The sequence below is a fragment of the Rissa tridactyla genome, chromosome 3 (genome assembly GCF_028500815.1).
Source record: "Rissa tridactyla isolate bRisTri1 chromosome 3, bRisTri1.patW.cur.20221130, whole genome shotgun sequence".
NCBI classification, from domain to species: Eukaryota; Metazoa; Chordata; class Aves; order Charadriiformes; family Laridae; genus Rissa; species Rissa tridactyla.
In genome coordinates, this window is record NC_071468.1 from 23376667 (window position 1) to 23404552 (window position 27886).

The 27886-nt window shown below is 40.5% G+C and overlaps 1 protein-coding gene across 28 annotated transcripts in view; it reads left to right on the plus strand.

The window, feature by feature from the left end:
• ESRRG (estrogen related receptor gamma) overlaps positions 1 to 27886 on the plus strand; it is a 407888-nt gene that overhangs the window by 156573 nt on the left and 223429 nt on the right. For 8 of the 28 annotated variants that reach the window (XM_054194177.1, XM_054194175.1, XM_054194179.1 and 5 more), the window contains one exon: positions 14777 to 14930. The exons of 12 other annotated variants lie outside the window; for them this stretch is intronic. In XM_054194177.1, the coding sequence (XP_054050152.1) occupies positions 14896 to 14930 (35 nt within the window). In that variant the 5' untranslated portion in view covers positions 14777 to 14895. The remainder of the gene's footprint in view (positions 1 to 14776; positions 14931 to 27886) is intronic. 8 more of the 28 variants (XM_054194186.1, XM_054194185.1, XM_054194183.1 and 5 more) reach the window with 1 other exon arrangement.

A 27886-nucleotide genomic window follows, 5' to 3' on the forward strand; every position in this document is an offset into this window, starting at 1 on the left:
ATTGTTGAATACATTTTCATACCTTTGCATTTTTTTCCCCCCCCTTTCCCAAGTTAGGCCAATTCTCAACCGTTCCAGGCATCTTTCTCTCCCTGACTTTGGCTAGGATTAGAAGGGCCATGCCAGCCTTTATTTGATACCCTTTTTGCTGCTAAATGTACAATTTGTTTAGTAGGAGTGATGCAGAGACTGAACCTGCGGCAGATTTTGGAGATAAATAAAACTGGGTGCTACGCAGCTTAATTATCTACAAGTGTTACACCTACCTGATGAGCAACCCCATAGCACAACCATATCCAAATAAAAAGTAGTGATGGCAACCACGCAGAAGTCTGCGGGCCTGACTCAAGATTTCACTTTCGCAGAATTCAGGTTACCCACTATGTTTGGTTCTGCTGAAACTTCAGCTTTACTATGAACTTTATGTGGACCTTGCGCGCACCAGCGATTTTTCTTCCTCCCAGCCCAAAGATTCGGTTTCCTCAGTTGATGTACGGGGTAACCTCATCTACTTAGGCTGCAGGGATGTTACACATGTGACTGAATGGATTTATCACTGAATTGTGGATTATCCCCGAGAGGTAACTACCACATAACTATAAAATATTATTCATGAATGTAATAGTTCTGATTAGAAAGTGGAGTTGCAGGTGTTACAGAGCAGGTGTTTCTTTGGAAGTTCAAAACTTGTTCAAAACAGCTCTTAGTGAGACTGAACCTGACCTTAGCAAATGGACTCAAAAATTGATTTTGCAACATGGGTCAAAAATTTGGGGGTGATCATGAATTTGTTTGCACTTGCAATTTTCAAGGTGCATGCTTGAAAGAGCCCGGTTACCTCTTTTGTTCGGGTACCGTTACAAACCCTGGCGCAAAGTCCGTTCGTTGGCACTGAAAGAGGTCTCTCCTCTCTCGCCACATCGGAGCACGAAGCTCAGATTCCCTCTTCTGAAAGTGGCCTCTAGTTATTACATGAGTAAAAATACAGACGATCTCTGCCAGACATACACGGAGACTAGGTGTCTGTGCTGACACATCAATACGGAGAACTGTTATCACAGGAAAATTTCTCCTTCTAAACCTGGGCTTAAACTAATATGAACAGACATAGAAAGGCCCCGGTGGGTGACCTTTGTTCACACGAGAATATGTCTGCTCAGGGATTTCTTAGTTCATGTTAATTGATTGCCTGATGGGATTGATTAACTAATTGATTTACTGTGGTTTGTGGTTTAACAGAAGGATTGGCCTAGGGTATACTTCAAAAGTTTTTGATGTGAAAGAGAAATTTGGGAAAAGCTGGCACTAGTGGTGATGGTCTTTTTAAGCGTGACTCCAGCGTCTTACGCCGGACAAATCCCATTGCTGCGAGTGTTAACACTTAGCATGAGTAACGCTTCATAGGCGGGGTTAGAGAGAAGTAAGCAGAGGAGTGAATTTACAGCATCTTTGTTACCCCATACTAATTTCATGTAAGCCCACTTGAAGTGCATGTTAACAGTGTCAGTGTGTGAGGTACCCGTTTGCTCCCTTACCCTTTGGCAGGCAAAGGGAGAGGGACTGCTGACAGGGTCTGTGCTCAAAATCATTGTCCCTCCCCTCTTTCTGCAGGAGTGGGCTCCTAATCGTTCTCCGGGTGCCTCTTGCTCCCCGCCTTCGCCATGGTGCCTATATACTCGAGCAATCCTTACCGTGGAGGTGCAGAGAAAGACACGATCCCCCTCACAGGAGACCAGCCCTGCAGCACGGAGTACCCTCCATGCTGTGGTTCACACGTGTCTCTTGCTGGTGAAAAATGCCATTTAGTGTGAGACGCCAGAACCACAGTTCAGGTCTATATGACAATTTGGAAAGCCTGGTTTAAGTGCCTGGTGGATGTAGTTGAAATGGCTTTCCTGTTGCTTATATAAACTTGTTTCAAAGAAATCATGCTCCAGACCTACAGTGAGGGCGCAATAGACTTTCTTTTCACGCTCTTGAGTATTTCCTGGTACTTAAGAAACTCAAAAAAAAAAAAAATTATATATATTTCCTATTAACCTGTTTTGAAAATAGTCTTCCCGTATCAAAGCATGTTTAAAAAGCAGATTGCATTTGATAGCAGTAACTAAAATGCAGTAAGAAGCAGCCTTTTGATCTGTTGCAAATAAACTCTTTTGCAGATAAATACGTTACAAGTGTATTTTTGTTCATTTGCTATCAAATTTAATAACAACCAGTGGAATTGAGTTCAACCAAAATGGTTTCATATCAGACTTTGAATACGTACTTTTAAATATTAAAAGATAATGATTTGTATGGCATTGTTATATAATGCATTTCTTGTCTTCTCTTGTGTGCATGTGACGAATTCCAGTCGATAAGCCCAGGACTCTGGAGTCAGTTGTCTGGCTAGTTATTAAGATTAAGATAAGTACTGAGAAGGGAAAGATACAGCGCATTGTACTGCCCTGCTGGGACTGGGCCACCTCGGATTCCAAGTGTAAACAATGCATTAGTTCTCCCTGGCTTATTTCAAACCCAAGGTGTACACTGTAAATATTTGGGAAATATGATGGAAAGAGTGTGGAAAGACTTTTTTATTTTTTTATCCATTAAATGTTGTTATTAAAAAGGGAACCTTAGCCCCCCCTCAGGTCCCAAATCATTCCTCCTCTGTAAAAATCCAAGATTGATTTCTGTTAATTGCTTATAAAAAATAACTTTATTTTCTCCTTAACCACGCCATAAAAAAAGCAGGCAGGCATTTGGACAGCGTGATCACTAGGCACTTCACGTTCAGTGTGCCACAACAATAACAACATAGTTAACGCTCGCACAGCAAAGCTCAATTAGTGGTTTGGGGGGAAAAAAGGGGAATAGAACTGGAAGGTCTGAACTGCAGAATACTGAAGCTAACACAGAGGCCCCTTATAACTTCAGTAAACTTTGGATAGGGTCCAAAATGAAAGTTAGTGAGGTCAGTGCTTTCTGAGCATGTTGGAGCTGTTATTGCTGGTGTCTCCGTGGCGGAGTCCTAAGGGCATCACGCTGTCTTTGCCAAAGGGGGAGAGGGAGTAAGCCGCCTGTTATTCCAAAGTATTCCTGAGATGTTAAAAAAAAAAAAAGGATAAATATTTCCTGAAGTTCAGTTGTTGATTCACACTGACTATAATAAACATGCGCTCTGCTACAAATTGGTAGTCAACACTTTCAAGGCAGCAAAGTTTGACTTGTCTGCGGGATCGCCGGAGGAGTGATAGAAAGCGGTAATTTAGAGAGTATTGAAGCTGCGTGCTGTGCACTGTAGACCACTGGGTAGCAATTAATTTTTGTTAATGAATTTAAAACTAGATGTATGGAAATGGTTATATAAAATGTATACACTGCTAAACAGCTAACTAGTCCTTGGGGTTTGCATTTCCATTATCTGTATGTAAATCATTTCAGCAAGCGTGATCTAATGAGTCAAAAGCTGCTCTGAAATTTGAACTCAGATTTGCAAGACACTTTTTGAAAATCCTTATGCCCTGCTTCATCAAATGGCCCTTACGTTGAAGCTATGTCTAGTCTCTGATTAATCACCTCTTATGAGGAGATAGTTTGTAGATTTTATTGTGTTTCAGGAGGGTTATTTCTAAACTCTAGGAATAGCCTGCATTAGTGAAGGTGGAGAATTAAGGAACACTGAAAACCGTTCAAGAGAAACAAGGAGCACAGCTGAGTGGCCCCCAGTGACCCCTCCTAAATCTAATGTTTCTGATGTGGTAAGAAATACATAAAAAAAAATAAAAGAAAACAGTTAACTGTAAAAGACTATCTGACCATGCAATCTGCTTTTTCCTGAGCGTCAGAAAGTTCTATTACTGAATTAGAAGCTGTCTCTTTCCTTCATATGCCAGTTAAATCATTGTGCTTCCTTAGCTCCCCTAAGGTATACGCTACGATTTCCTCTTAACCAGCAATGAAGATAAATAGCCCCTGTATCTCTGCTGTTTACAGTTATCTTAAGCAAAACCAAAATTAAAGCAGAATCACTGCAACTTCACAGTTTCCTACAGAATCCTGAATATAGGACAAAACGTTGGAATACCTCAGAAAGGATATATAGTATATGAAATATAAAATGCGTGTGCATATACTTGCGTGCATATTTATAACTTCAATTACTAATAGACCTCAAAAAACGGAGTAATTAAAATTATATCTAAGCTTGATGTGTTGTAACCAGATAAAAGAAATGTACTGGAATATTTGGAATACCAGACTCTGTTTCCCACCTCTTTTTTCACAGCATGAGCATTATATCATGGTTGTGTACATTTCAGTTATCTGCAAGTGAGAAATCACTGCCGAGGTCGCTGAAATGTCAGTGCCACATATGCTGAGGACAAAAATGGATGGAATTCCCTGTCATAACTCTAATTATCAAAACTCATATGATACAAGAGGGAAATGCACGTGTCCTTTATGCTGGGAACTGCAGTCTAACAGAGACACTGGCTGGCTGAAAAGCCCTGCAAACAAACCTATGCCATAACCTATTTTAGATTTTTAAACATTTCATACGCCAGGTGAGTAAATTTAGTCTCTGGCACATACGTACGACTTTATGCTGTGTATTCACTGAATACTCTTGAAACCAGCGACATGTTTTTAAAGCTCTGTAGCTGAACCCGGTATGGTCCAAAATACCCAGGTAGTTAGCATTCCTGCCAATGTGATATGATTGAGACCTTTACTTGAACTGACCTCAGAAGGAATAGAAGACTAATTGAGGCAGCCCTAGTTCTAGCTCTCTAGAGGTGTAAAACACTGCAAATGCTATCTGGTGCATGCATAAAAAGGTTTACATAGTGGAAGAGGGATATGGGAAGGAAAGACAGACTCTTCTTCCTCCATCTCTCAGCAGCCTTCTCCCCCCTCTCTGCAAAGCTTCAAGAAAAAAATAATTTTATTCCTATCTTAATGTCACTGGATGGTAAAATAACAAGCAAAAAAAAAAAAAAAAACACCCCAAAAAAAACCCAAAACCAGGAAACTCACCCAAACAATGCAGAAGGTAAAATTAGGACAGTACTTGGGTGCCTCGGGGCTGTAATTAAAGCTATCTAGATAAAAAGAGATATTCTGTCTCAGATTTGTGTTCAGAAGAGGGAGAAAAAAAAAGGCTGAAAGTGAAACACAGCAAAAGAAATTCGTAATTCCAATGTATTCAACTTGCCCATCAGAAGAAATGGCATTAATTCAGGTACCCAATTACTGTAATGTGGTTCAGAGCACCTCAATAGGTGTTTCAATCTCAAGCCAGGACTAACATTTGTAATCCTTTAAATGCACTTAAGAAATTGATGTTACAGCCCCACAATCTGTTAGGGGCCTTGCTTCCTGGCTGATTGCAAAGTATCCCACCATTAATTGGATCATCAGAATGTGATCCGCGTTCTGGTCCCCGGATTATGTAAGACTGACTTTGCTCTGACGCGCTGAACCAGAGGCTTCTTTTGCTGGATATTTTGACCCTTAATGTAGATAAGTGGTATTTTTCATCAATCTTAGCTTGCATTAAAAAAGGGAAATGTCAATTCAATGTGGGGCGTTTAACTTAATTCAACATCTTTTAATTTAATACCTTGGAAAAGTTAGTCCGTCTCCGACCTGCCGGAGACTTTTGCTGATGGAATGGTTTGCGGAGCAGGGCTGGAGGCACGTCGTTCCCGCTCTGTAACACGGTCAGGTCCCAAAAGTCTCTTCATGCTTCGTCCCTGTATGAAAGGGAAAGACAGAAAAAAAAAAACCAAAACAAAACCCAAACAGCCCCTTGACCATGTTTTGCCTTATTGGTAATGAGTTTCCTCAGCGCCTTTGGACTGTTCCCTAATGACTGCTCCACGTGCCTGAGTGAAAAGAGACAAAAAAAATTATTTCAGTGTTTACTGCCCTGTTTTTATGTTGGGCTTCAGGTTTTCTTGATTTTTTTAAATTTTTTTTTTCTTTTTTGCTGAACCAAGGTGCTTTGATTAGTTCACTCAGTATTCCTAACGTGTTTTGGTGCTACTAAACAGATGATCTGGAAATCCTCTGCATGGACTAGACCTAAAATCCGGTTGAAAATAGGGGACATTCTTTCTGGCAGAAGGTGTCTTTATCTAAAAAAAAAACTTTTTTACCAGAATAGGTACAGGACATGTTGTAACACCTTCCCCCCCACACCCACGCTTTTGTTATACCGCATTATAAAAGCCCTCCTAGTGCTTCTATTCCTGATAATGAATGCGTTTGTCCCAGTGATACAGACAGAAGTTCAAAGGTGACTGCGACAAAGAATTTATTTTTTTTTCCAATTAAAATAGTAAGCTTCCCAGTTTTCTTCCATTGCAACAAGCATCAGATTCATTTGAGTCTTATCATGGCTTTGGGAGAACCATTATATGATATGGTGTTACTTGGCTTCATGGTTGTTAGGAGTGAAGATGGCGAAGTCAACAACATAACTTTAGGTTTCGTGACCGAGGCTTGACATTTCTCACAGAATTTAGTAATCCTGGGTATGGCAATGATTTTGGTAAAGTTAGTACCTGCTACCTACACATACATCAAAAATCACTGGCAGAATTGGACTTTTTTCAGTGTTTCAGAGAAAGAACTCATACAAGGCATGTTGCTTATGTATAAGTGCCTGACCTTGCCTTTTTTCCCCCCTCCTTTTTTTCTTCCTTTTTACTTTCTCCTTTCTTCCTGATATGAATTGAATAGGCAGGTAGATATATACAGTTCTGGTCAGCCTAATTGGCGCTAGAGGTGATATGGTGCTATGCTAGGACAGGGTAACCTTTAGGTTTAGGCTCCTGGCTGGAGCACAAGAAAAACACATTCAATTCCCAGCAGTTCTCTGACTGGTCTCTTTAAATTGCAGTATGTATTGGTCGTGGTGGTATTCTCTCTTTGCACTGGTATAGCTCCTGGCGCAGGTGGATCTCACCTGGAACAACAGATACCTCTGAACTGTAAATAAGAGCCCTGGCTAGAGGCTCCTCTAAGCAGGTGACCAGCTTTCAAAAATGTAATACTTTTCAACGAAGCATGTTTCACGTTAGAGTATTTGGATCTCTATGTTCTCCTTAAAACTGTCCCCATGGATGAAGAATGTGAGTTTGTGCTGTAACGTTACAGACTTGCTATATGAACATACAAAGAGAAGTCCGAAGATGTATACTTATATATTATCTATGAGGGAATTACACCTACTTAAGCTTAAATATTTTAACAGGCAATGTTGAAGGAAGCTCACTTGGCCATGTTCAGACCTGGTATAGACAGAATCACCTTTCCTGAAGTGACTGAAGCTGTATCGCTGTGCTTCGGCCAGACCTAAGTTTAGCTTGGAGAGTTCCAGATAAGTTATTAGTCTCACAGCTCAGCTCATTCAACACTGATACAAAGCTCTTTTATGAAAGGAGAAATATAAGGCAATATAGGTAAGCCTATCATTATTTTGGCCACAGAACAAACATATTGTTTCTTCCTGCTTGGAAGGGCCTAACCTTCTGTAGGGAGAGTAGGATCTGTGATATCTCTGGTACTGATAGCGTTCCTACAGCAACTGCATTTTCCAGCAAGCTTTGTACTCACGTAAGATGCTTCTGAGTTATTCCACTGCATGGAGGGGAAAGGAAACCTTTTCTAGCTTGTGGCTGTGCCTTCCTGGGCGATTGATTTTAAACACAGACAGTGTATCTCAGGGTGTTTTGATGTATGGAGTCGCATTGGAAGCACGTCACTTCCAACCTGTTTAATTGGAGTGTTGGGTGACAGTTCTCTGCTGCTTTATCCCCGGATAGAAAGCTGATCTACATTTTAGCTTTAAGTACACTACAAGGTTGGAAAGTAAAGTTGAGTTTGCGATGAAGCAGATATATTGGCTTCCCATGTTTTGAAGACAAATGGAGTCTCATCCATCGCTGCTACACCAGTATGCTGGTGCTGCTTTGGGTTAGGATTTCAGTTTGCCCTTCCTTCCTAATGGGGTCCCTTGGTGGAGAATGCCATCCGAGTGCAGGATGGATGAGATGCCCTAAGGACCTGCATCAGGCTTGCCTTTTAAGCAGTGCCTTGCTGAACTGTGAACTGGGCTTTACTTGAAGTGCTGCGTGAAGATACGAATTCAACTTTGAGACCAAAACAGGGGAAAAAACCCGCCACATACAGCAGCATATGTCAGCCTGAAAGCACACGGTATTCGGTGGCAGTATTAACATGCATCTAAAATGATTTTCTAGTGGCATCTTAAGTATTTCCCAGGGGCTCCTTTCTTTGTTCTAACTCCCTGTGGAAGGGGCAGAGAAAAATGGCTGGTGTGTTTGCTTCGGCCACTGTCAGCGACAGGCTCACAGTGGAATTAATTCTGTCCTCACTAATGACCGTCAGTTACCTCATTGCCAGGGAAATGGCCCCCTCCGTCTGCAGGATCATAGCAACTAAGTTTTGTGACGCAGGACAACACGCTTCTCTCCTGTGGGCTGCCGGCAGAGGCTGAGGCGTTTCTGCTCGCCTGTATGGCCGAGCGGCGTGGGTTTCTCTGTTCAGTAACATTTCCCCGTCCCAGGGTAGGCTGTGTGTCGACAGCTTGCACGTCCACTGCTTGGCACGTTACAATCTGTGTTTTTTCTCTGAAAGTAAACCCTGTGTTTACTTCACTTTTTTTTTTTTTGGGGGGGGAGGGCGGAATTTAAAAGAAGGGGGCAGGATGAAACAAATTCATGTGCTATATCCATCATGATCCTATCCTCACCTGGGTTCCTAGGTTCCTTGGGAAGACGCGTTCGCAAGACCAGGTGGAGATGTATAAATACGGAATGGTTTTGGTATTGGGGATGCATAGTTTTTTGGAGTTGGATTTGGGTTCTTTGAATTCATGAGTCCGCCTTTCATGCAGGCCCAACTGCACAGAATGCAAATACTTTTCAAGGCAACATTGATTAATTCAGCAGATTCAGACCATCCTGCACAGTGGTGCAAAACAAGTGCTTTGTTTCTATTTCCCAAATTGATGCTCGGAGTGAGCTTTACCTCTGCAATTAGTTGGATGCTGTTCCTAAAAACGTAGGACAAAAACGTAATATAAGAGAGCACTTAAGCACCCTATTTTGATATGTTGTGAGTGATAGCTCACACATACTAGGGTGTGAAGCTGAGCAAGTGTCTCTTAAAATGTTGATTTGGGTTTCAGTGTTGAGCCCAGCTGCTCCTTGAAACACTGTGTAGTACAATAATTTAGAGCGTAATGGTCTCATATAAGGAGGCAGATGTGAATCACAGGTGAACTACTTCTGAATGATGACAAGGGTGTGAGCGCTCTCCTTGCCCTTGTCTTTCCCCTCCCTTCTCCTATTTATTTATTTATTTTCTTTCCTCCCATCACCTCTTTGCAACCCAGGTAGGCACGTTCCAGTGTGACTCTGACGAGCCTGCTGTGCACTGGTTAATCTGGTTCTCGTGTTTGATTTTAATGTCTTTTTTCACCTTGCCTACCCCAAGAAACCCATACTGCCTTAAGTAGCTTTGAAGGTACCAGTAAGCGTATGTTGTAGAGTGAGAAGTGAAACAGAGAACGTGTCTTCACACAAGATTTGGAAGTGGTAGGAAATGACCTCTTACACTTCTTTTGCTTTTTAGATCTTTAAGCCCTAAGCCACCCTAAATCTACTGTCCCTATAAAAAGCTGCATTTTAAAAGGCTTTAGGAGGCTTGCTGACCTTGCAACCTACTTTGTAAGGAGTCTGCACCCACAGCTATTAAACAAAATTAATTTCAGCACTTTTAAATTGTTAATCTTGCAAAAGACAACTTGCTTGCTCTCCAGTGATCCCACAGGTCGTCATTCTGTGAGCTGCAAGCCATCACCAGGGTTCATGGCTCTGAACATCATCAGTCTACTTTTGGTCTCCCAAATGCCTTGCAAAATTAATTCCTCTGCCCTCCACTTTTCCTCCCCAGCAGCTCTTTGAGATCTGGGTGCTTGGTGAGCTCTGTGTGCGTAGGAGCGAGTCACCACCAGCCACACCACAGATTATTCTCATTTTAAGGTTACGCTGTCTTAAATCAGTGCTTCCAATCCTCAACTCGGGGTAATGAACTTTGGGCAGCAGGACATGAATTCAGGTAGGAAATGACAGCTTTAGTCTTTGGAGTGTTAGGGTTTCTATTGAAAGAGCTGCGTCTCTTGGAAGTTGAGTTTCTCCATACCCGTGGGGCAGATGCTTTACCAGGTACTAATTTATTTTGAATCTTAAGTGTATTTTTTCTGCCTGGCCATGAAACTCGGAAACGTTGCCTTTTTTCCTCCAGGTAGTGATCTGTGTGAATGCACTGGGGGTGGGGGAGAAAGTGTGTGCTGGATCTGGTATTATCATGCCTGGTTGTCCCTGCACCTTCCACCTCTTTTGTCTCTGCCACTCAAGCCAATTTCAGCCATCCGCCGACTCTCATTTGGGATAATAGCCTCTCTTTTTACTGTTGTCTTGTCATGTTTGATTCGGCAGCACAAGGGTTTTAAATTAGCCAAAACGTTTGCATGCTGGGCTTACTCTGCTGCCACTACCAGTTGTAGAGCCACTAAACCACTTGATGCTGAAATTGATGATTGCTCGGAAGGAATAAGAAATTGTTGGTGGCTACCGGGAAGATTCATTCACGCCGAGCCCCTTTTAAGAAACCTAGGGGGGAGGGAGAGAGAGATTTCCTTCATTTTCCTGCTGCCTGGCTGGTGGTTGCATTGTGCTTGTGCCAGGTTCCTGCTGAGTGATTACAGCCTTGCTAGGCTGCATAGTTCCTGTGATTTCAACATAAAAACAGAAGAAGAAAAATACAGAGGGAAAGGAAGGGGGGGGGGGGCAGGGGGAAGGGTGAGGGGATGTGGGATAAAGCTCCAAAGAATTGCAGTTGAATTCAGTAACGTAGAATTGTGATGTTTTAACTCACTGCCCACTTTTTTCGTTTCTCGTCTGCGGTTTGTGGGGGTTTTTTTGTTTGTTTGGTTTTGTTTTGGTTTTTTTTTTTTTAAAGTAATTCATTCCCCCTGGCTAGAAGTTTACTTGTCAGAAGTTTTACCCGGTAGAATACTCTCTGTATCGGCGTGCCTGAGTTGGTGATGCTAAACCACAGCTGGGCTCTACGCAGTTTTTAACATTCTCTGGATTAAAAATGACCCATCATTAACGGGATCTGGGATCGCTAAGAAACTACAAAACTCCTAATAATACCCCCACATCCACCCCAAAATGCTTTTTGCTTGTGTATATATTACTGTCTAAAGATATGGATGGCCAGCATTTATAGAGGAAGAGAAACTGTACAGCACTGAAGAAACTGTAGAAAAAGAAAACAAATGAAGCCGTAGAATTAAATGTGAATGACTAGGGTTGTATGAGGGATATAATTATATTTCAGAACTATATACAATCACATATGCAAAGTGAGAGAGGCATCTTTTACTTCCATTGAGTAGATTTGGGGGCTTTTTTGAAGAGAGTGTGCTTTGGCTTTTCTGTTGGTTTTTTGGGGGGGTTGGGTTTTTTTTTGTTTGTTTTTTGGGGTTGGTTTTTTTTTTTTTAAATATTCTAGCACTAGCTTCTGGGCTGTAGTGATGATAAGTAGTCAAATCATCAGAAAGGGTCAGTAAGAGTCCCATGTACAATGGCTTGGGATTTCCAAGTCCAAAGACAAACACTATAATGGAGAATAGTAGCAACTGTGATTTAAAAACAAAACCACCAGCCAAACCAATCTAAACCCTCTATTAGCCATATATGCAATTTCCCAGGCAGTTAGAAGCCTGGCTTCAGAGATATAATTCATTTTACAGTGTCACAAATAAGACCCTAACACAGGTGGGAATATGATTGCATAGCATCAAAGCCAAGAAAGATGTTCTCATTTGATCTAATATTGCAAACATTATTATTAGTAATATTCTAGCACTTTTTTCCTGATTACTAAGCCACATGTTCTCTTGCATAAGATGCCCTTTTTTCTGCTAAAAAACCCCCACCAACCTTGTAAATTTGAAAGTGTTGGCATTCAACTTCATTTCTCTCTTGTATGTAATAAATCGTGAAGAAATCATGTGAATGACTAAAGCTCTAAAAATACAAAACTAACTAAGAGGCCGAATCTCTGGGGCCCAGCAGTGGCGTGCTGCTGTGCAAGCCCAGCTCTAAGGGCTTCCGTCTGTGCCAATTAACAGTAGATTGGAAAGCCAGGCGACCATGATGGGTTTAGTCCTGTTATCTGTCTCTGCACTGTTCAGAATTGCTGATTTCTCTGCAAAATCATGACAGATGTATTACAGGAAAATGTATTGGTTGAGTAGCTAGTGAGAGAGTTAATGCAAAGGATAATAAGTAGCTAAGGCTACGTCCTCCAGCAGACTTTGATGTGGTTTGATAATATACGGGATGGGTCAATCTGCCCTATTAGCAAATGTAGCCAGTTTATGCTCTACATACAAACTAGAGATTTGATAAAGCACTAAATTAGTTTTCACAAGGTATTAGATGTTAGATACTTAATGGGATCATCATGCTTTTGCTACACTTGGTTAAGATGTGTTCTGTAACAGACGCGTGCGGCAGCATGACATTTCACCAGGAAAGGAAGCGTGTCTTGTGACTGAATCACGAGTCTGGGAATTATAACGTCCAGGCATTGCTTGGCTTCCAAATTACCATCTATCTAATTTGCCAGGGAGGTTTCTCTTTTCACATCTGCAGAATGGGACAGTGTCCTTCCCTTTTCTCTTTGCCTTCTTGTGAAGCTTACGCCACCAATGCTTTAAAGTGTATTCTTTTTTTTTTTTCATCCTTGGATGCAAAGGGTGCAAGTAATCATAATTCTGTGAAGCTTCAGTCACACAGGACTGAATGCTCTCCCACTCAGTTGGTGCTGAGAATTTCCCTAAAGTTGACAGGAGAGAATTTACAGGTTCAAGCAAATTTGAATAAGAAACTTTAGTAGGGTATGGAAGGAGAAGCTCAGGGTTGTGATGTAGTGCTCCGCAACTGCACTCCGCATTCACTCTGCCAGACTTCAACTAGTATTTAAAAGGTGAGGTAAAACCAATAGTTCTGTGAAGCTACTAACACTTTTGTACAGCCAAAAATCCATTGGTTTGTGACATATGATTGACATATCCAAGATATGTCATATGGGGACAATGTCCTTGGCTTCACACACATGCACCCTTTCCACTGCTGGGGAACATGGGCAAAGGCGGCAACCTTCCTGGGGGCACAGGGCAAGTCAGTCTCCGAAACAGGTCCTCAGTTTGAGCATTCCCCTTATCTGAGCTGATGTTTGGCCCACTAAAGCAGGCTGCTGTTTGATTAGCCAGTAACACTTTTATAAGCTTCTTTCTTCACTATCAAAGAAAGGGTTGTAAAATTACTTTTTCTTTTTTTTTTTTTTTTTTTTTTTTTAAGTTCAGCTGTTATTGTCTTGTTAAATAAAAATCTAAACCTGCTGACAGCAGTGTGTGCCCACGGCTACCTTCAGAAAACTGTGCTTTAAAACCCATTAGCATTTTGTATTTATCATAAGAATTTAATTTTTGCTAATGTTATTTTTGCCTGTGCTTATGCGTACGGTTCTTAATTACATTTCAAATGCATCGTTTTGTTTTCTCTAACATCTCACTACTTGTGCGAGTAGCCAGCCCTGAGCGGCCACGACCAGGCTTTGCACTTCTCCTAGCACTAGGGAGACATTCCTGCCTTTTTGTGAAATGCAGTAAGAGTGTCATATATAAAATGATCCTGTTTTGAAAGGATAGAAGCCACATCCCAATATAGATCACAGTGGAAAATGACTCAAAATTACATGACAGCTTCTCCCCCGTTTATCCCCCCCTCCTTCCCTTTCTCAGCCTGTGTCCTGGTCAGGCTGCAGTATGAAATGCGTCGTGTATTGTGACATTTTAGTTTACTGTTACTAATAATCCCTTTGCATCTTTCATTAGCATGTTATTTATAGGATGGCAAAAGGGCATCGGTTCCGCTCTGCCTCTGAGGTGGCGCTGCCGGTGTCCCAAGGACTGAAATGTTTTTTAAAAGCGCTGGGTCTCCCCCATTTTAAAACCCTCTGAGGCCAGCGTGGATTTTGGGTGCTGGTGTAAACAACAAGACTTTGCCTCGCAACTCCTCCTAAGCCTGCACCTGACGAGCCGCTAGGAGCTGGAGGGCTGCGCGTCCCCTAATAAATTCCTTTTTTGTGAACCCACTTGTTAGTCAGGCGTTGTGCACACTAACTACAGCGAGGGCCCTGTGTCTTGGGCATAAATTACTCTCGCGTGGCACTGTCTCCGAGCAGCCCCCCAGTTATGGATTACTTTGTTCTCGACTTGACAGGAACATAATTAGAACTGTTGATGAAATCTACCAAATTGTTCCTCCGTGGCCTCAATGGTCAGGAAATTTGGCTGAGTCGTATTTGTCACCGACGTAAAGGCTCTAAACACTTCATATTAACTATGTTATTAATGTGCCCTCTAATCTGTCCGTGAATTGGTAACACTTGGAGTGAGCTTGTGCTCTAATAGCACCTTGTGATGAATACATTGTAATGCTGTTAAAAAGTTTCTGGAGGGTGGGGAAAAAAAAACACGCCAACACCTTAATAAAAGGTGAACGTTTCCCGGTTGTTTCTTTTCTCTGTATGTGCATTTTTATGTTATACGGTTTTGTTTTGTTTAATTTGAGATTCATTTAGGCTTTACATTGACAGACCGTTTTCTGTTCTATAGGATTTGCTGACATTTGGGCTGTTTCATTGCCAGAGGAGGCTTTGTGTGTCCCAAAGGAAGTGAGTGATCTGGCCATAACAAATCCTGCCAAAATATTTTAACACCGTTACGATTTTCTAATGCAATGCGTAGTGAATGTGACTAGAAAAGGATGGTGAGTCCATGAAGGGGGTTCGCTCCCTCTCCTCTGCGATTTGTCTGGTGGAACGAGCACGCAGGAGCAGCCGGGGGTGGTGGGAGACAGCAGCCAGCAGCGGGGGGGTCGCTTTGCCTCCTGAGGCCTATCGCTTCAGACACAGCAATGCCTCGCGCTTTGTCTTTAAGCCAACCTTCCAAACTTTCGTCCTGCTCTTGAACTTTCCGAGAGTCCAGGGTGTTCAGAGACAGCGTTTTAGTTCTGTTAAACAAGTGTGTTTTGGCTGCTGTAATTGTTCAGTAAGTTAAAACAAGGGAACGCATGTTAGACACTTGAAGATGAGAGAGAGAGATTAGTGCCTGAAGGTCCTAGCAGTCGTCAAGCTGCTGTCTGGGGTAAAACAAACTCTTACCCACAAAACAAAGGGCGATCTCATACTTCAGTATGGTTTTGAAGAACACTAAGGTGGGTCTTAACTACAGAAGCAACTGGGCTTTGATGAAGTGTTAGAACACAAAAATAAGAGTTTTCACATGTAGTGTTTGGGGGATGAAGACAATTTTGACAATGTAATGTTTAGCATAGAGCTGGAAGTATTGGAAAACAATGGTTTAGATCCCTGAGCTATTCTCTAAATCAGCAGGTAAATTAGCTGCCATTTTTCTAATACTTTGGTGATTTGCTTATATTAAATGTAACACCACCCACTCACCCCCACCCACAGAAAAACCCAAACCGTGGCTGAAGTTAGTATTTAGTAAACAATTTAAAACCTAAAACCAGCAAGCAGTTCAAAATGTGCTGACTACAGAATCGTCTCTTGTGCCCAGCATATACTGTGTTGGATTACTCTGGCAATTAGCTTCTGTACCAGGGTAAATTCATGTTTCTGTGGTCATTTTGCATTCACATACTTAAGAGTAAACAACGTAGCTGACCACGTGTACCAGCAAGTTTTGCTGCAGGGAGGAAAGCTAATGAGAAATAGAGGAGTTGAGCATGACCACAGCTTTGGAAGTTGCTCAGCATGAGCAGATCCTTCCACCTCTACCCAACAGCCCCAAGTTTCTGACTGAATTGAGCTATTTGCCCCTGGCCTGTGTTGTCAGGTGCTCAGGTGGAGGCGACTAAAGTCCGGCCTTTCACTGTTGACGGTGTTTCCCACTTGGATGTTTCTCTGTTGGTTTGTCTTTGAATACCAAACAGAATTGCAAGTTCTCATGCTTGTTTCCTAAGCCCTCGTTCAGTTTTTGCTGGGCTCACTCAAACTGTCTCTTCCCTCTGGCCACTGTTATTTCCCAGGTCCCAGGGACAATGATGCTGTTATCAACAGGAGGGAAGCGTGGACCTGGGAGTTAAGACTTACTTTGAGACTTCACTTTATGACCTTAATATTCGTAAATGAAATGGGAATCTAACTCTGCACCTTTCTCATGCAAATCAATCTATTTCTAGTAATGAGCAATTTAAGTATTTTTTTTAATACGTAGTTGCCATCTCTGGAAATCAGGATCAGAATTCAGGATGCTCAAATTAGGTGTTAGTGCATACAGATATTCTGTTGATGACTCTATTATTAGAATAAAGTAGACCAGTAGTTTGCTAGGATCTGTTTCTTTTCACTGCTTTTGTCTGTCTTTCTCTTTCAGTTCTTCTTGTCTAAGTTTTTCTTCTGTTCTTTAATTTCACCCTTTAATTAATTTCTACCAAAGCCATGGGATCTTGAAGGGCTTTCTAAATAATTAGATCTTGTTACTTATTTGCAGTGTGTTCAAAACTGAATTATAATTTCTTTTGTCATAGTCGTGGTTTATCACAGTTCTAAAATGGGATGTTATTTGTGACATTCTTGCTCAAAATCACGCTTCATGCTGTCCTGGCTGTACTTCATCTGTCTTTCTAATACACGTTTTCTACTAATTTTTTTTCTTTAAACGATTGTGCATTGTATTATCCTTGAATGCTACTAGTTGTCTGCTTTTGTTTTGGAATTTGGTTTTTTGGTTTGGGGTTTTTTTTTCGGTTTCCAGTGGGAATGTCATGATATGCATGCTGTAAATCCAAATCTATCTTGTTTCATTCAGTAGACCCAAATGCATCATGTGCAGAGCACCCCAAAAATTAAGCTTAATCCTGATTTGACTTCTTGTTTAAGAGTAGGAAGCAAAAATACTTCTGTAGAAACCAAGGCACTTACTGGGGGGGCAGGGGGTGGGGGGAAGCAGGAAATGGGGATTTAATATCAGAATTGGGCCTTGGATTATTAATTTGATAAAACTGATCATACTGTGTCAGCTGTGGAGAGCATATGCTAGTAGATGCTTGTGTTTGAAATCAGGATTCATAGTTAATCATTCTAAGAAATAGACTTATCACTTTATAAACTCTAGGAAAGACTCTTTTCTTTTCCAAACATTTAAATTAGTCAGCTGTTTTATACATTAAACCAATTATAACTTACAGAGTATTTTGAAGAATTTTCAAAGCTATTTCCTTTAGGAAGTGTCCCTAGACTGAGGCTTTAGCACCAAGTAGTTCATATTCTCAACTGCATCTCTTGGGTTTTTGTACGACAAAATAAGGTTTGGAGAATGTTCAGTACCAGACTAGCAAGTACGAATCCCAAACAGCCAGTACCACCAAATTCATGTGTATGCACACATAACTGTGCAAAGGCATGCAGACACACACAGACAAGGAAACCACCCCCAACACACACTTGTACAGGGTGTATGGAGAGTTCTGTAAACTCTTTCAGAACATGCGACATGTCCCCTAACACTAGCGAACTGAAATCCCAATGTGGCTAATGACCTCCAGAATGTGGCTAATGAGCTCCACGATATGGCTTAAAAATACTTTACCATCTTAAGAGAAAGGAAATAATGACCAGCTTAAAGTTCTGTTCCGTCACATCTCTTCTGACGTATTACCAGACTGCATGCAAAACAGATTCAGAGAGAAATAAAAATCAGAATGTGCTGCAGGATTTTAGGGAATGAGCTGTACCTGCTAGTGAATGGAAAAGCTTATTTTATGAACCACCTTCTTGGTTCTCGGGGCCAACTTAACACTTGAGCTGACTTGGCATACATCAGTGGCATTCTCCTTCTGAAAATTGCCTTTCTTCAAAGTGCATAAATCCTTATGTTTCTCAGCTGCTATGATACAGCAAACCTGATTTGGCAGAGTCCAGCTATGAAGTTACATGTTACTTGACCCATATGAAGTCATGACGTTTCAAAAAAATACACTTTCCAAAGCTACAGAGTAATCTTTCTGATTATTCATTTGGATGCACATTTCTCAGCGGAAAGGTACGTGTGGATCAGATCACACCAGTCTAGGTCAGGAAATGACCGGTGTAATTGTACATAATGTAGGAGCTAGGGAGTGTTTTGTCAGTACGTAGACCTAAAAGATGCACATGATACTAGTGTCGTTATGAGACTACTTACCAAAGGCATCCTTTTACTGAGGACACCAAGCTATTCCCACAGCATTATTCACCTCTTGGGAATTAATAGGACTGTGTTTGGTGAACGCTCTATTCCCAAATCAAGGCTTTGCTACCTGCGGATAGCAAGGAGCTGAAAGGGACGTTCATAAGATGGACAAAAATCCTACTTTAAAGGCCAAATAAGAGGTAGAATAAGATTTCAAAATAAGAAACTGCTTTCTGTAGACCATTGTGTCCCAGGATCCCCATACAGGAAAAAATAAAGCAGCCTGCTATAACAAGGGTAATTAAAAGGGGGCTAGGCAATTGCTCACCCCTCTCACTGTATCTTGCAGTGGAGCTGCAGTTGAGATAAGAGCCTGGTGCTTCTCTTCATGAAGAGTCTGTATGAATGAAAGGTCGCAAAGATATTAGGATTTACTAAGTAAAGTCATACTTGTCAATAGCTTCTCTTGCTAGATATTTAAAGTTCAAGTGCTTGTTTGCTTTAGTTAAGTGCTCTGAAGTGCTTTAAAAAGCATTGGCCCATTTATATAAACAAATAGAGAAACTCACTGATAGTCTTCCCAGTCAGAGTGTGTTACCCAATATTTGGATATCCTTCATTGGGTCTGAAAAAGACTTGCACTAGTAACTTCTAACAGCACACGTGAGTCTTTGTTAATGGAGTACTGTATAATATTATTTGATCATAGACATTGCCGATGTTGAGGTAGAGTTTCTGTGTTGCACACAACCACGAGGAAGTAGAGGGGAGTCAGTAGCTCAGAAACTTATTTATCCAGAACTTAATGTGACCTGAGAGGAAGAACAAGCTGGAGGGCCGCTTTCCTTTTGGAATATTTGCAGTAGAGAATTAATACTTACACCTCTCCCATATTTTTCTTCCTTTTACTCAGCTATGCAAACTCAGGAATCTCTTTTAGCGCCGAAAGTCAGGCAACCAAATTTAAACACATCCTCAAACCATGGGAAAATCCTGTTCTCGCACATATGACCACTCACAGAAAGAGAGGAAACTACTAATTGGTAATTGGTAGTGAAGGTGAAGACTGGGATGGTATTTACACGCTTCCCCACAGTGTTCCCTGCTAGTGTTGTAGCGCTTCCCTACCAATTACCCTCACGGTAACGGCTGTACTATCCCAACATTGCTCTTCTGGAGTAATGTCCGTTAACCTAATGATACTGTTGTGATACTGAAAGCCTAGCAATCTCATAAATTTGTATATTGAAGGTTCAGCAAGCCACATCCTCTTTCATATATACAAAGAAATAAGCATTATTTGGAGGAAACACTGGACATGCCTTCTCCAGTGAGGTCAAGGCAGTTAGCTGCAGAAGAAAAAATACCTGAATGCTACCAGCAACTCCCCCCCCAAAATGCAACGTAATGTTGGCATAGGGATGTAGCTGGGCACTATCTTAAAAGTAAAATGTCATCCTTCATTTAAAAAGAGAAAAAAAAAAAAAAGCTTATCCTAATAATTTTAATGTTGATTGGCACGTGTTTTCTTTTTACCAATCTCATGTACTGTCTGTCAGATTCAGGGGGTGTCATAAGCAGGTGGATTTAGAGCTGTTGCTAATTTTAACTGCATTTAATAAAACACAAGTTTGAGAGATCTTACAAATCAGTGAATGTGGCATAGTTTGAAGATTGCTTTTGTCAAGTTTGATTAGCTCAAAAAGAAACCTTTTCTAAATATTGGTTGTGAGATTAATCAGGCAATGTAAGACCTTGAATTATTCCTCATCACAGGAAAACAACATAATATATTACCTCGTTTGATGACCAAGAAAATGTAACTTTTGAGGATTTAAAATTTGTGTTTTAAAGATTGGACCCAAGGCAAAACTTTCAGACTGCTTATTTTTTTTTAACTGACTTTTAATTTTCCATATTATACTTCACTTTCTGTAGCGTATTCCCCATATTACAAGCTGATAGTACCATCATCATTACGTTGAAGGATGTTCTCGTTATTGACTCCTTTCCCAATTAATTATAAGTTTGTCATGTTTTAATGAGTAGGATTAAACTTTCATATTCCAAATATGTGTCTCACATTGCTTGCTTAGAAACTTTCTAAAGAAGGTGGTTGAACCATTTCTTTGAATGAGTACGAGGAACTAAAATGAAAAATATGGTGTTTACCATATTTACAAACACTTGTAGAAAAGCTTTAGTAGCTCTGTGCTTTGGAACAAACCTTTGAAATTTGGGCAAAAGTTTTCCTGTTGTTTTCTAGCCTTCTCTGCCACAAACAATTGTTTTCTTCACTAAAATAGAGACTTGTGTAGGCATGTGTTACGTCCTGTAAAGTACAGGATAGCAGAAGGAAGAACAGCACTAACATGTTTCAAGCGCACTTAATTTTCACTGAGTGTACTCTTTATTCCTTTTTTTAATAAATCTCTGCATCCTTCTATACCCTTTTTTCCCCTCCCCAAATAAATGAAATTGTAGTTTGCACTTAATTGCCCTGTCTTTTGAACCGTGGCATGATTGCAGCAAAGCTGCTGCTGCTTGTACCTCTCAGGTTCAGATTTGGTCCAGTGCAGGTCTGCAGGGCATCTCTCAGGCTTTCCCTCCAAAGGGACCCTGTTTATTCATTGTATTTTCTAGAAGGAGTTTGGTGTTCATTTGTCTTTTATTTCCTTACACAACTTAACAACTTTCTCACTAGTACGGATCAAATCCTTTCTAAGAGTGCGTATCCTTTGCTTATGTGCCTGCAAAATATACAAACAGGATGAATATATTCTAGCTCTTTTGTTGCTGGACTGTTCCCACTAATTTCAGTACGGATATGATTATTTTTTTTCAACAATCTGTCAATAATAATTAGATATCTGTAACATTAAGCACCAATAAGTTTGCAGCCTCTCAGTAGATGGGTATCACAATGTGGGCAGGTACTGGCATTATGACTACATAAATCACAGCAGGTTCTTACCAAAGAAAGCAGGTTCCTTACCAAAAAGAAAATCTTTCATTAAATATGTTTTACATTGCTTCTTTATCCTGTATCAAATTAAAACCGTAACCTTGCAATTTGAATAGCAATGTCAACTGATATTACAGTTTGGCTAGTAACACACGAGCAGGATTTGAATGGGGTTGGATCAACACGTCCCTCACCAGGTAGAAACCCCAAGTCATAGAATGGTTTGGGTTGGAAGGGACCTTAAAGATCATCTAATACCAACCCCCCTGCCCTGGGCAGGGACACCTCCCACTAGACCAGGTTGCTCAAAGCCCCATCCAGCCTGGCCTTGAACACTTCCAGGGATGGGGCAGCCACAGCTGCTCTGGGCAACCTGTTCCAGTGCCTCACTATCCACAGGGCAAAGAATTTCTTCCTAAGTCCTGGTAAATGCTTTGCAGCAACCTACACGTGGGCAATCTCTCAAGAGACCTGTTACTACGCATAGCGTGTAGGTATATTTGGGTATTCAGGTTTTGACAGGATGTGGCTGCTCTTTGTCACTTACCAGATGGCTTTCCATGTACCATCACCTGTCCTAGTGCTCCTTTGCCTCACTAACAGAGTTGTGACAAGAACCGTCGTGATGGTTGTGAAAGTTACTTTCTGCATGTGGTCACTGTAATTAACATACGTAGGCACCTTAACTTAGCAAGTCCACACGTATACTACTGTTGCAAATGTCTTATGTTTGGGTGCATTCATTTTATACCTAACCCATCTGTGGTGTTGATATTCTGCAGCCTAATCATAGAGCTAAACCTGTGTAAAACCCGCTTGATCTCAAGATCAGGCTTTGTATGTCTGTATGATGTGGTATGAATTTCTTCATACTCCTGTTTGGAGGAACTCAGTTGTGGCTTTGCACTACTTGAAAGTAATTCAGTAATCTCACGCATGGCAATGGAAGTTTTATAGTACACGTCCCCATCACCCATCCTCATGCACATTTTCTGCATGTATCATTATTATCATCAGCATCTGCCTTTTGAGTGATGATTTATTCGTCTCTAGGTCTCTGTCCCTTTATACAATACTAGATCTAAAATTACATCTGTCTAGAGAGAAAGGCATGATCTCAAAGATTTAATACTGGTTTCAAAATTTTATTGCCAATAACTAAATGTGAAATTGCTTTAAATTAACCAGTAATTATTTAGAATGAAGTAGGAAAGAGTTAAAAAAAAAAAAATTAAAGAAAAAATCCCTTTCCCCAGCAAACTGGACCTCCTCCTTCTAACAAAGCTATTGCAGGAGGTTTCAATGGTATGAATAAATGTATTTCTTTTAACACTTTTGTTGTTTAAAATGCTATTGTTTCATCTGAGGTGTGAGGAGATGTGCTAACCTTGTCAATGTGGGTGCAGTAGAGCAGAAATGATAACTGTATATACTTTTTTTTTAACAAAAATACAGTGTGAGAGTGTGTGTGTGTGTGTGTGTGAGGAGAGAGAGAGAGACAACTTATTTAAATCCTGAATACAGTCAGACCTCATATGCATTGTTAAAAAAAAGCCCTAAAGAATTGCATATGGATTAGGGGGATGAATATTCTATTATTTCAGTCTGTTCTGCTGATCTTCTTATTGTGACTTTGCGCTTCAGAAATCTGCCAGGAATTTGGCTTTGCTGTACTAGGCAGTAATTTTAAATGTGTATCAAGCACTTGATAGTGTATGATTTGCGTGCTGTTGCATTCCCATTCCCTAAATTTTCCACCAATTTATTACTTTTTTCATACTGTTTTAATATTTCAGGATGATGAATATATACAGCATCATTAAAGGTAAATAAAAAATGCATGAAATTAAAAAATGGAATATTAGATGTTTCTTTGCTGTAATCCCTAGGTCCAATAGGAATGAAATGTCTCTGTTCTGTCAAGTAATCCCTAAACATGATTAGGGACCTTGTAGTTTCCACATAGCCCACATAATATTTGTATCATATAAGCCTATTTATGTAAGGTTTGAGTAAAGGTTGTTATTAGAAGACCTATAAACCTATTTTACAATTCAAAAAGATATGCTTGCCTCTTAATCTCTCTACTTTTATTATTTTGCTGGAGATGGCAATACGTCCTTAATTCATTTTTCAGAATTCTGTTACATCTTTTGGGTACTTATATTGTGCATTAACAATCCCAATGAAATGCATTTTTAAGACAGAGGACCGAGTTCAACAGTTCATCTACTTGTGTAGCTTCTCCTTAAATCCGCCTTGGAAGGGACATGCACCTCTTTCTAGGTCTCCTCTTCGACTTCCGGGTTTAATCTGAACTGGGGGTTAGGAGATGTAGAGATTGTTGTTCTGATTTTGGGGAAGGGGAGATGGGAAGAGAGACAGGGGATTGATTTTTCTCTGTTTTAAACTGTGTGATAATATCAGTGATGTAGGAGCTTCTGGCAGCATCACAGAAAGTTTTAGGAATCTTTTGATTTGACCAGCCAATAGCAGAGGTTTAGGGAGAAAAAGCTAGAAAGAAGGAAAATGGGGAAAAGTTTTGGATGACAAAAGAATAAGATAGGAGAGACAATAGCTGTTCCTTGTGACAATATTGGGGGGGGGGAGGGAGTGCAACAACCCAGCACTTCCCATTCCCTGCCTCAGCTTCTTGCCTGGGCATCAGAGATGCTTGTGGCCCCACATTGTATGTTGTTAGGCTGAATTCATTAATGTTCAGAGGTATTCAAGTTCCATGGTAACACAAGGAAGATCAATAAATAAGTAAGAACAGTAACATATATACTGCTATGGTTTGAGTAAACATTCACTAAGAAAATATTTTCAAATGATAGCAGGGGTCAGCTGTGGCAATTCTGTATTTCCCATAAGGAAATTTGAGATTATATTAACCTTGGGCTATCTGCTCAAAAAACCCTATGGAAATACACCTGTATTGCTTCAACACTGCACGGAAATTTTACTTTTATTTCATTTTCGGCAGTTAGGGTGGCATTTGAGCAATAGCTCTATTCTTGTATTTATGAACTGAGAGAAGCAAAACTGCTCACTGCTGAGCCCAGGGATCCTCTTCCAGGAAAACTGAGATCAATAACTGTTATCAAGTCTTCATTTATAGGGAGTGTTAAATGACCACAAAGTCCTGATGTTCATCAATTAATGGGGTGCGCTTAAAACCGTCTGTGTCTCCCCCCCCACCCCCAGCCTACCATAGTCAGAACTTTTGATCTTCGCTATCATTTTAAACGGTCACTTTTGGTTATTAGAATTTCTTTTTAACTGGGGATACTGTATTACAGTGGTGCCAGTAAGTTAAAGGTAAGCGATATTTTCCCTCACCAGCCTCCTTCTTCCTGCCAGCGATGGAAAGTAGGAATGAGATGATGATACCTGAAGCTCTTTTTATGATTCAAAGCAGGGAACTACAATTATTATTGCAAACATTTTTGCATTTTGGTACTCCGCAAGAAGGCAAGCGCACACCCCAACTGGAGCAGAACAAACCCTGAAAACTGAAAACAAAAGCCTCACACGCAGATGCATTTTCAGATGCCTTTATTCCCTCAGTTTAAGCAGAAAAGAGGGATTTGGAAAGGAGAGATCTTAATTTAACAAAATAATATTACGCTTTCTATCCTTAAAATGAATGAATTATTTGGATACTTAGCGGTATAATGTCTTTGAATAATGCTGGTACTTAAGATAGGAAAAATGATATTGTGAATGTGCTGTGTTTGCCTCTTATGATGTTTTTACCAATTTGGCATTTATGGGAAGCAATATCATTGTTGCAAAGTTTCCAAATTGCTTTTTACACAAATCCGCAGAAATTAAATCTCCTCCTTGTTATGAAAATGAAATGATGTCTTGAGACACTGGTATATTAGCACAAATCTGTAGAGACAATAAGCCCGATTCTCCTTGCAGTTCTTTTGTGTCCACTTTTAATAGCTCCAAGAAGCTTTCTTAGGTATAGGCTATCGCACAGTAAAGTAAATAAGCAGATGCTTAAGTGTAGCATGTGAGCAGTAGCAGAGACGCCTCATAGGATCTCTTGTGCTTAAAGTTAAGCCCACGCCTGACCGCTTCCGTCGTGAAGAATTTAGCCCACGACGTGGAGTAGTGCGTGATGCAGGAATAATGGCAAATTATGTAAATCGCAAGCCTTCGGAGAGAACATCACAAATCAGTTTCAAGCTCAAAGAAAATAACGCGAATACAAATTGGTGTAGGCCACATGAAGATTTCGGGAGACGGCGTACCGTGTGGTGCAATGCAGATCGGGCCAGTTGTGGAGGTCTTCAGCAAAAGCCTGCTGGCGTTAGTCCGGTTTCTAGTCCCCACAACTTCAGGGAAGGCCACGCATTTTGCCTGAGAGGTGGGAAAACATGGTGGTACAGATCATACTACCACAGAAAAAGAAAAAAAAAAGACCTTTAGTAGAAACTTATTTTGAATAGTAGTAACACTGCGCATTGAACAAAGATGCGAACAAAGATTGAACAAAGATTGATGGTTGGACTCGATGATCCCAAGGGTCTTTTCCAACCTAAATGATTCTATGATTCTATGCCAAGTGAGAACCGTGCCTGGCTGGCGAGCGTTTTGCCGGGTCCTCCCTAAAATCCTGTAGCTGCCGACAAAGGTGGCATCTGTCAACTCGATGGCTTGGAGAGCAGTGCGTGCCTGTCTGAGTGACTTTCGCCTCGTTAGTAAGAGCAAAATGAACAAAGGCAGTCTAAGATCCCAGCCCCTGTCCCCTGGGACTGCATGGCTCAATACATACCAGAAGGGAACAAACACAACGTGGGTGGGAAAAGACTGTTCATGGACAGTCCAGATGACTGGCATCGCTTCCAGGCAAGCCACCATTTAGTGGGGTGTGATGCAGAATTGTTTTAATTCATTTATATCAAAACCATAATGGGTCTTCATAGCTGGATTTAAACTACATAAAAGTGCTGTATGTGATGTGTTTAAATTCATTAACAGAATTAAGGCAAGACTAAGGCAAGTGCATGATTGATTTTTACAAATACAAATGAATCTAATAGGTGGAGGAAGGCAAGACGGATCAAATTTTAAGACGTGGGAGCTGATTTACCTACATCAGATGTTTAATGGGATGCTTAATTTGATTGCTTCTCCAAAAACTACTCACAACAGTAAAGCCACTGACTAAATGTCTGTGTAATCAAGGTCTCTGTGTGCGTCTACGTCTTGATTTCCATGTACAAATAACCAGCAATTACTGCTGCTGGTTGACTGCAGGGAACAGTTTGAGGTTCAAAATGGCAACTCCAGAGTTTTGGGGGTCTTTTAGCATTGTTTTGCTGTGTTTTTGGAAGTGAGTGTAGGCAGACTTAGGCAAGTCTATGTAAACGAAAGCTTTTCAACTCCAGTTGCAGAAGGTTCTTCATGGCTGTAACTAGAAAAAGATCTCTCTTCTACAAGGTTAGATGCTTTTAATAGTGAGAGTTAGGCTCTTTATACTAGAACCGACATATTAGCTACACTTCTGTGTAGCCTAAGCGTCCCATTAGGTGGGTTTATATCTCCATATTAAAAAATAATCAGGAGAAATGTTTGAATGGAAGGGCAAGAGCAGTTGTATGTATTTTGTAGCAATCACAGGCACTGTATACTTTCTTCTTTCTTGGGATTGAACACATTTCTGAGTGTTTTGGTTTGTGATTTTTTTTTTTTTTTCCCTAAATCGGCCTCATTATAGTGTATATGAGGGATGTTAGAATATTGGACTGAGATTCTTGAAAATACCGGTGCTTCCTAATTATTTTTACTGCAGTATTTCTACAGTAGTGAATTATCAATTACATTCAGTCTTTTTATTTCCCATGGCACAGCTACAGCAACTAAAATTAAGGGTGTTATGCTCACAGTCCCTTGCACCACTCATTCTACTATGGGCAAACTTTTGCTGTTTTTTTGTACTAACCTTTACAACGCAACCGATAAACATTATTCCTGTTTTAATGACTCCCAAATAATGTCATATTTAAATGAAATGCAGTTTGCCTCAGCAGGGTTCTTTGAATTTATGAGCATTTTTGTCCCATATCCTACAATAATGTGACAAATATTATTTGCATTTTTACTGTTTTCTTGAATACTTTTAAACACCCATTTTTAGGAGACTTCAGATTGCTTTTGAACATATTTGAATGCATTTTTAGCTATCACCAAGCTTAAAATAGGAACCCTTTTTTCAGCTTATCTTTATTAAACACCTGTAAAAATCAGTGGTATTTCTTTTTTCTTATAAAGCTTTCTTCCTTTAACAAACGCCAGAAATGCTGCACAGTTTATTCTAGTATGGGCTTCTTTTCCTGGCGGTAATGGGCAGTAAATGGTCTGGTAATGTCTGCGCCATATGCACAGACATTTACCAACCCAAATGTCATAAATAGAAACTATATATTGTAATGTAATGCATCTGTTCTTTAACTATAATCAACTAATATTAGAACTTTTAGGCAACTTTTAGAAAATATTATCCGGTATAAAGTCGTAGAAATGAATCTGTCTGTACAAATGATCTT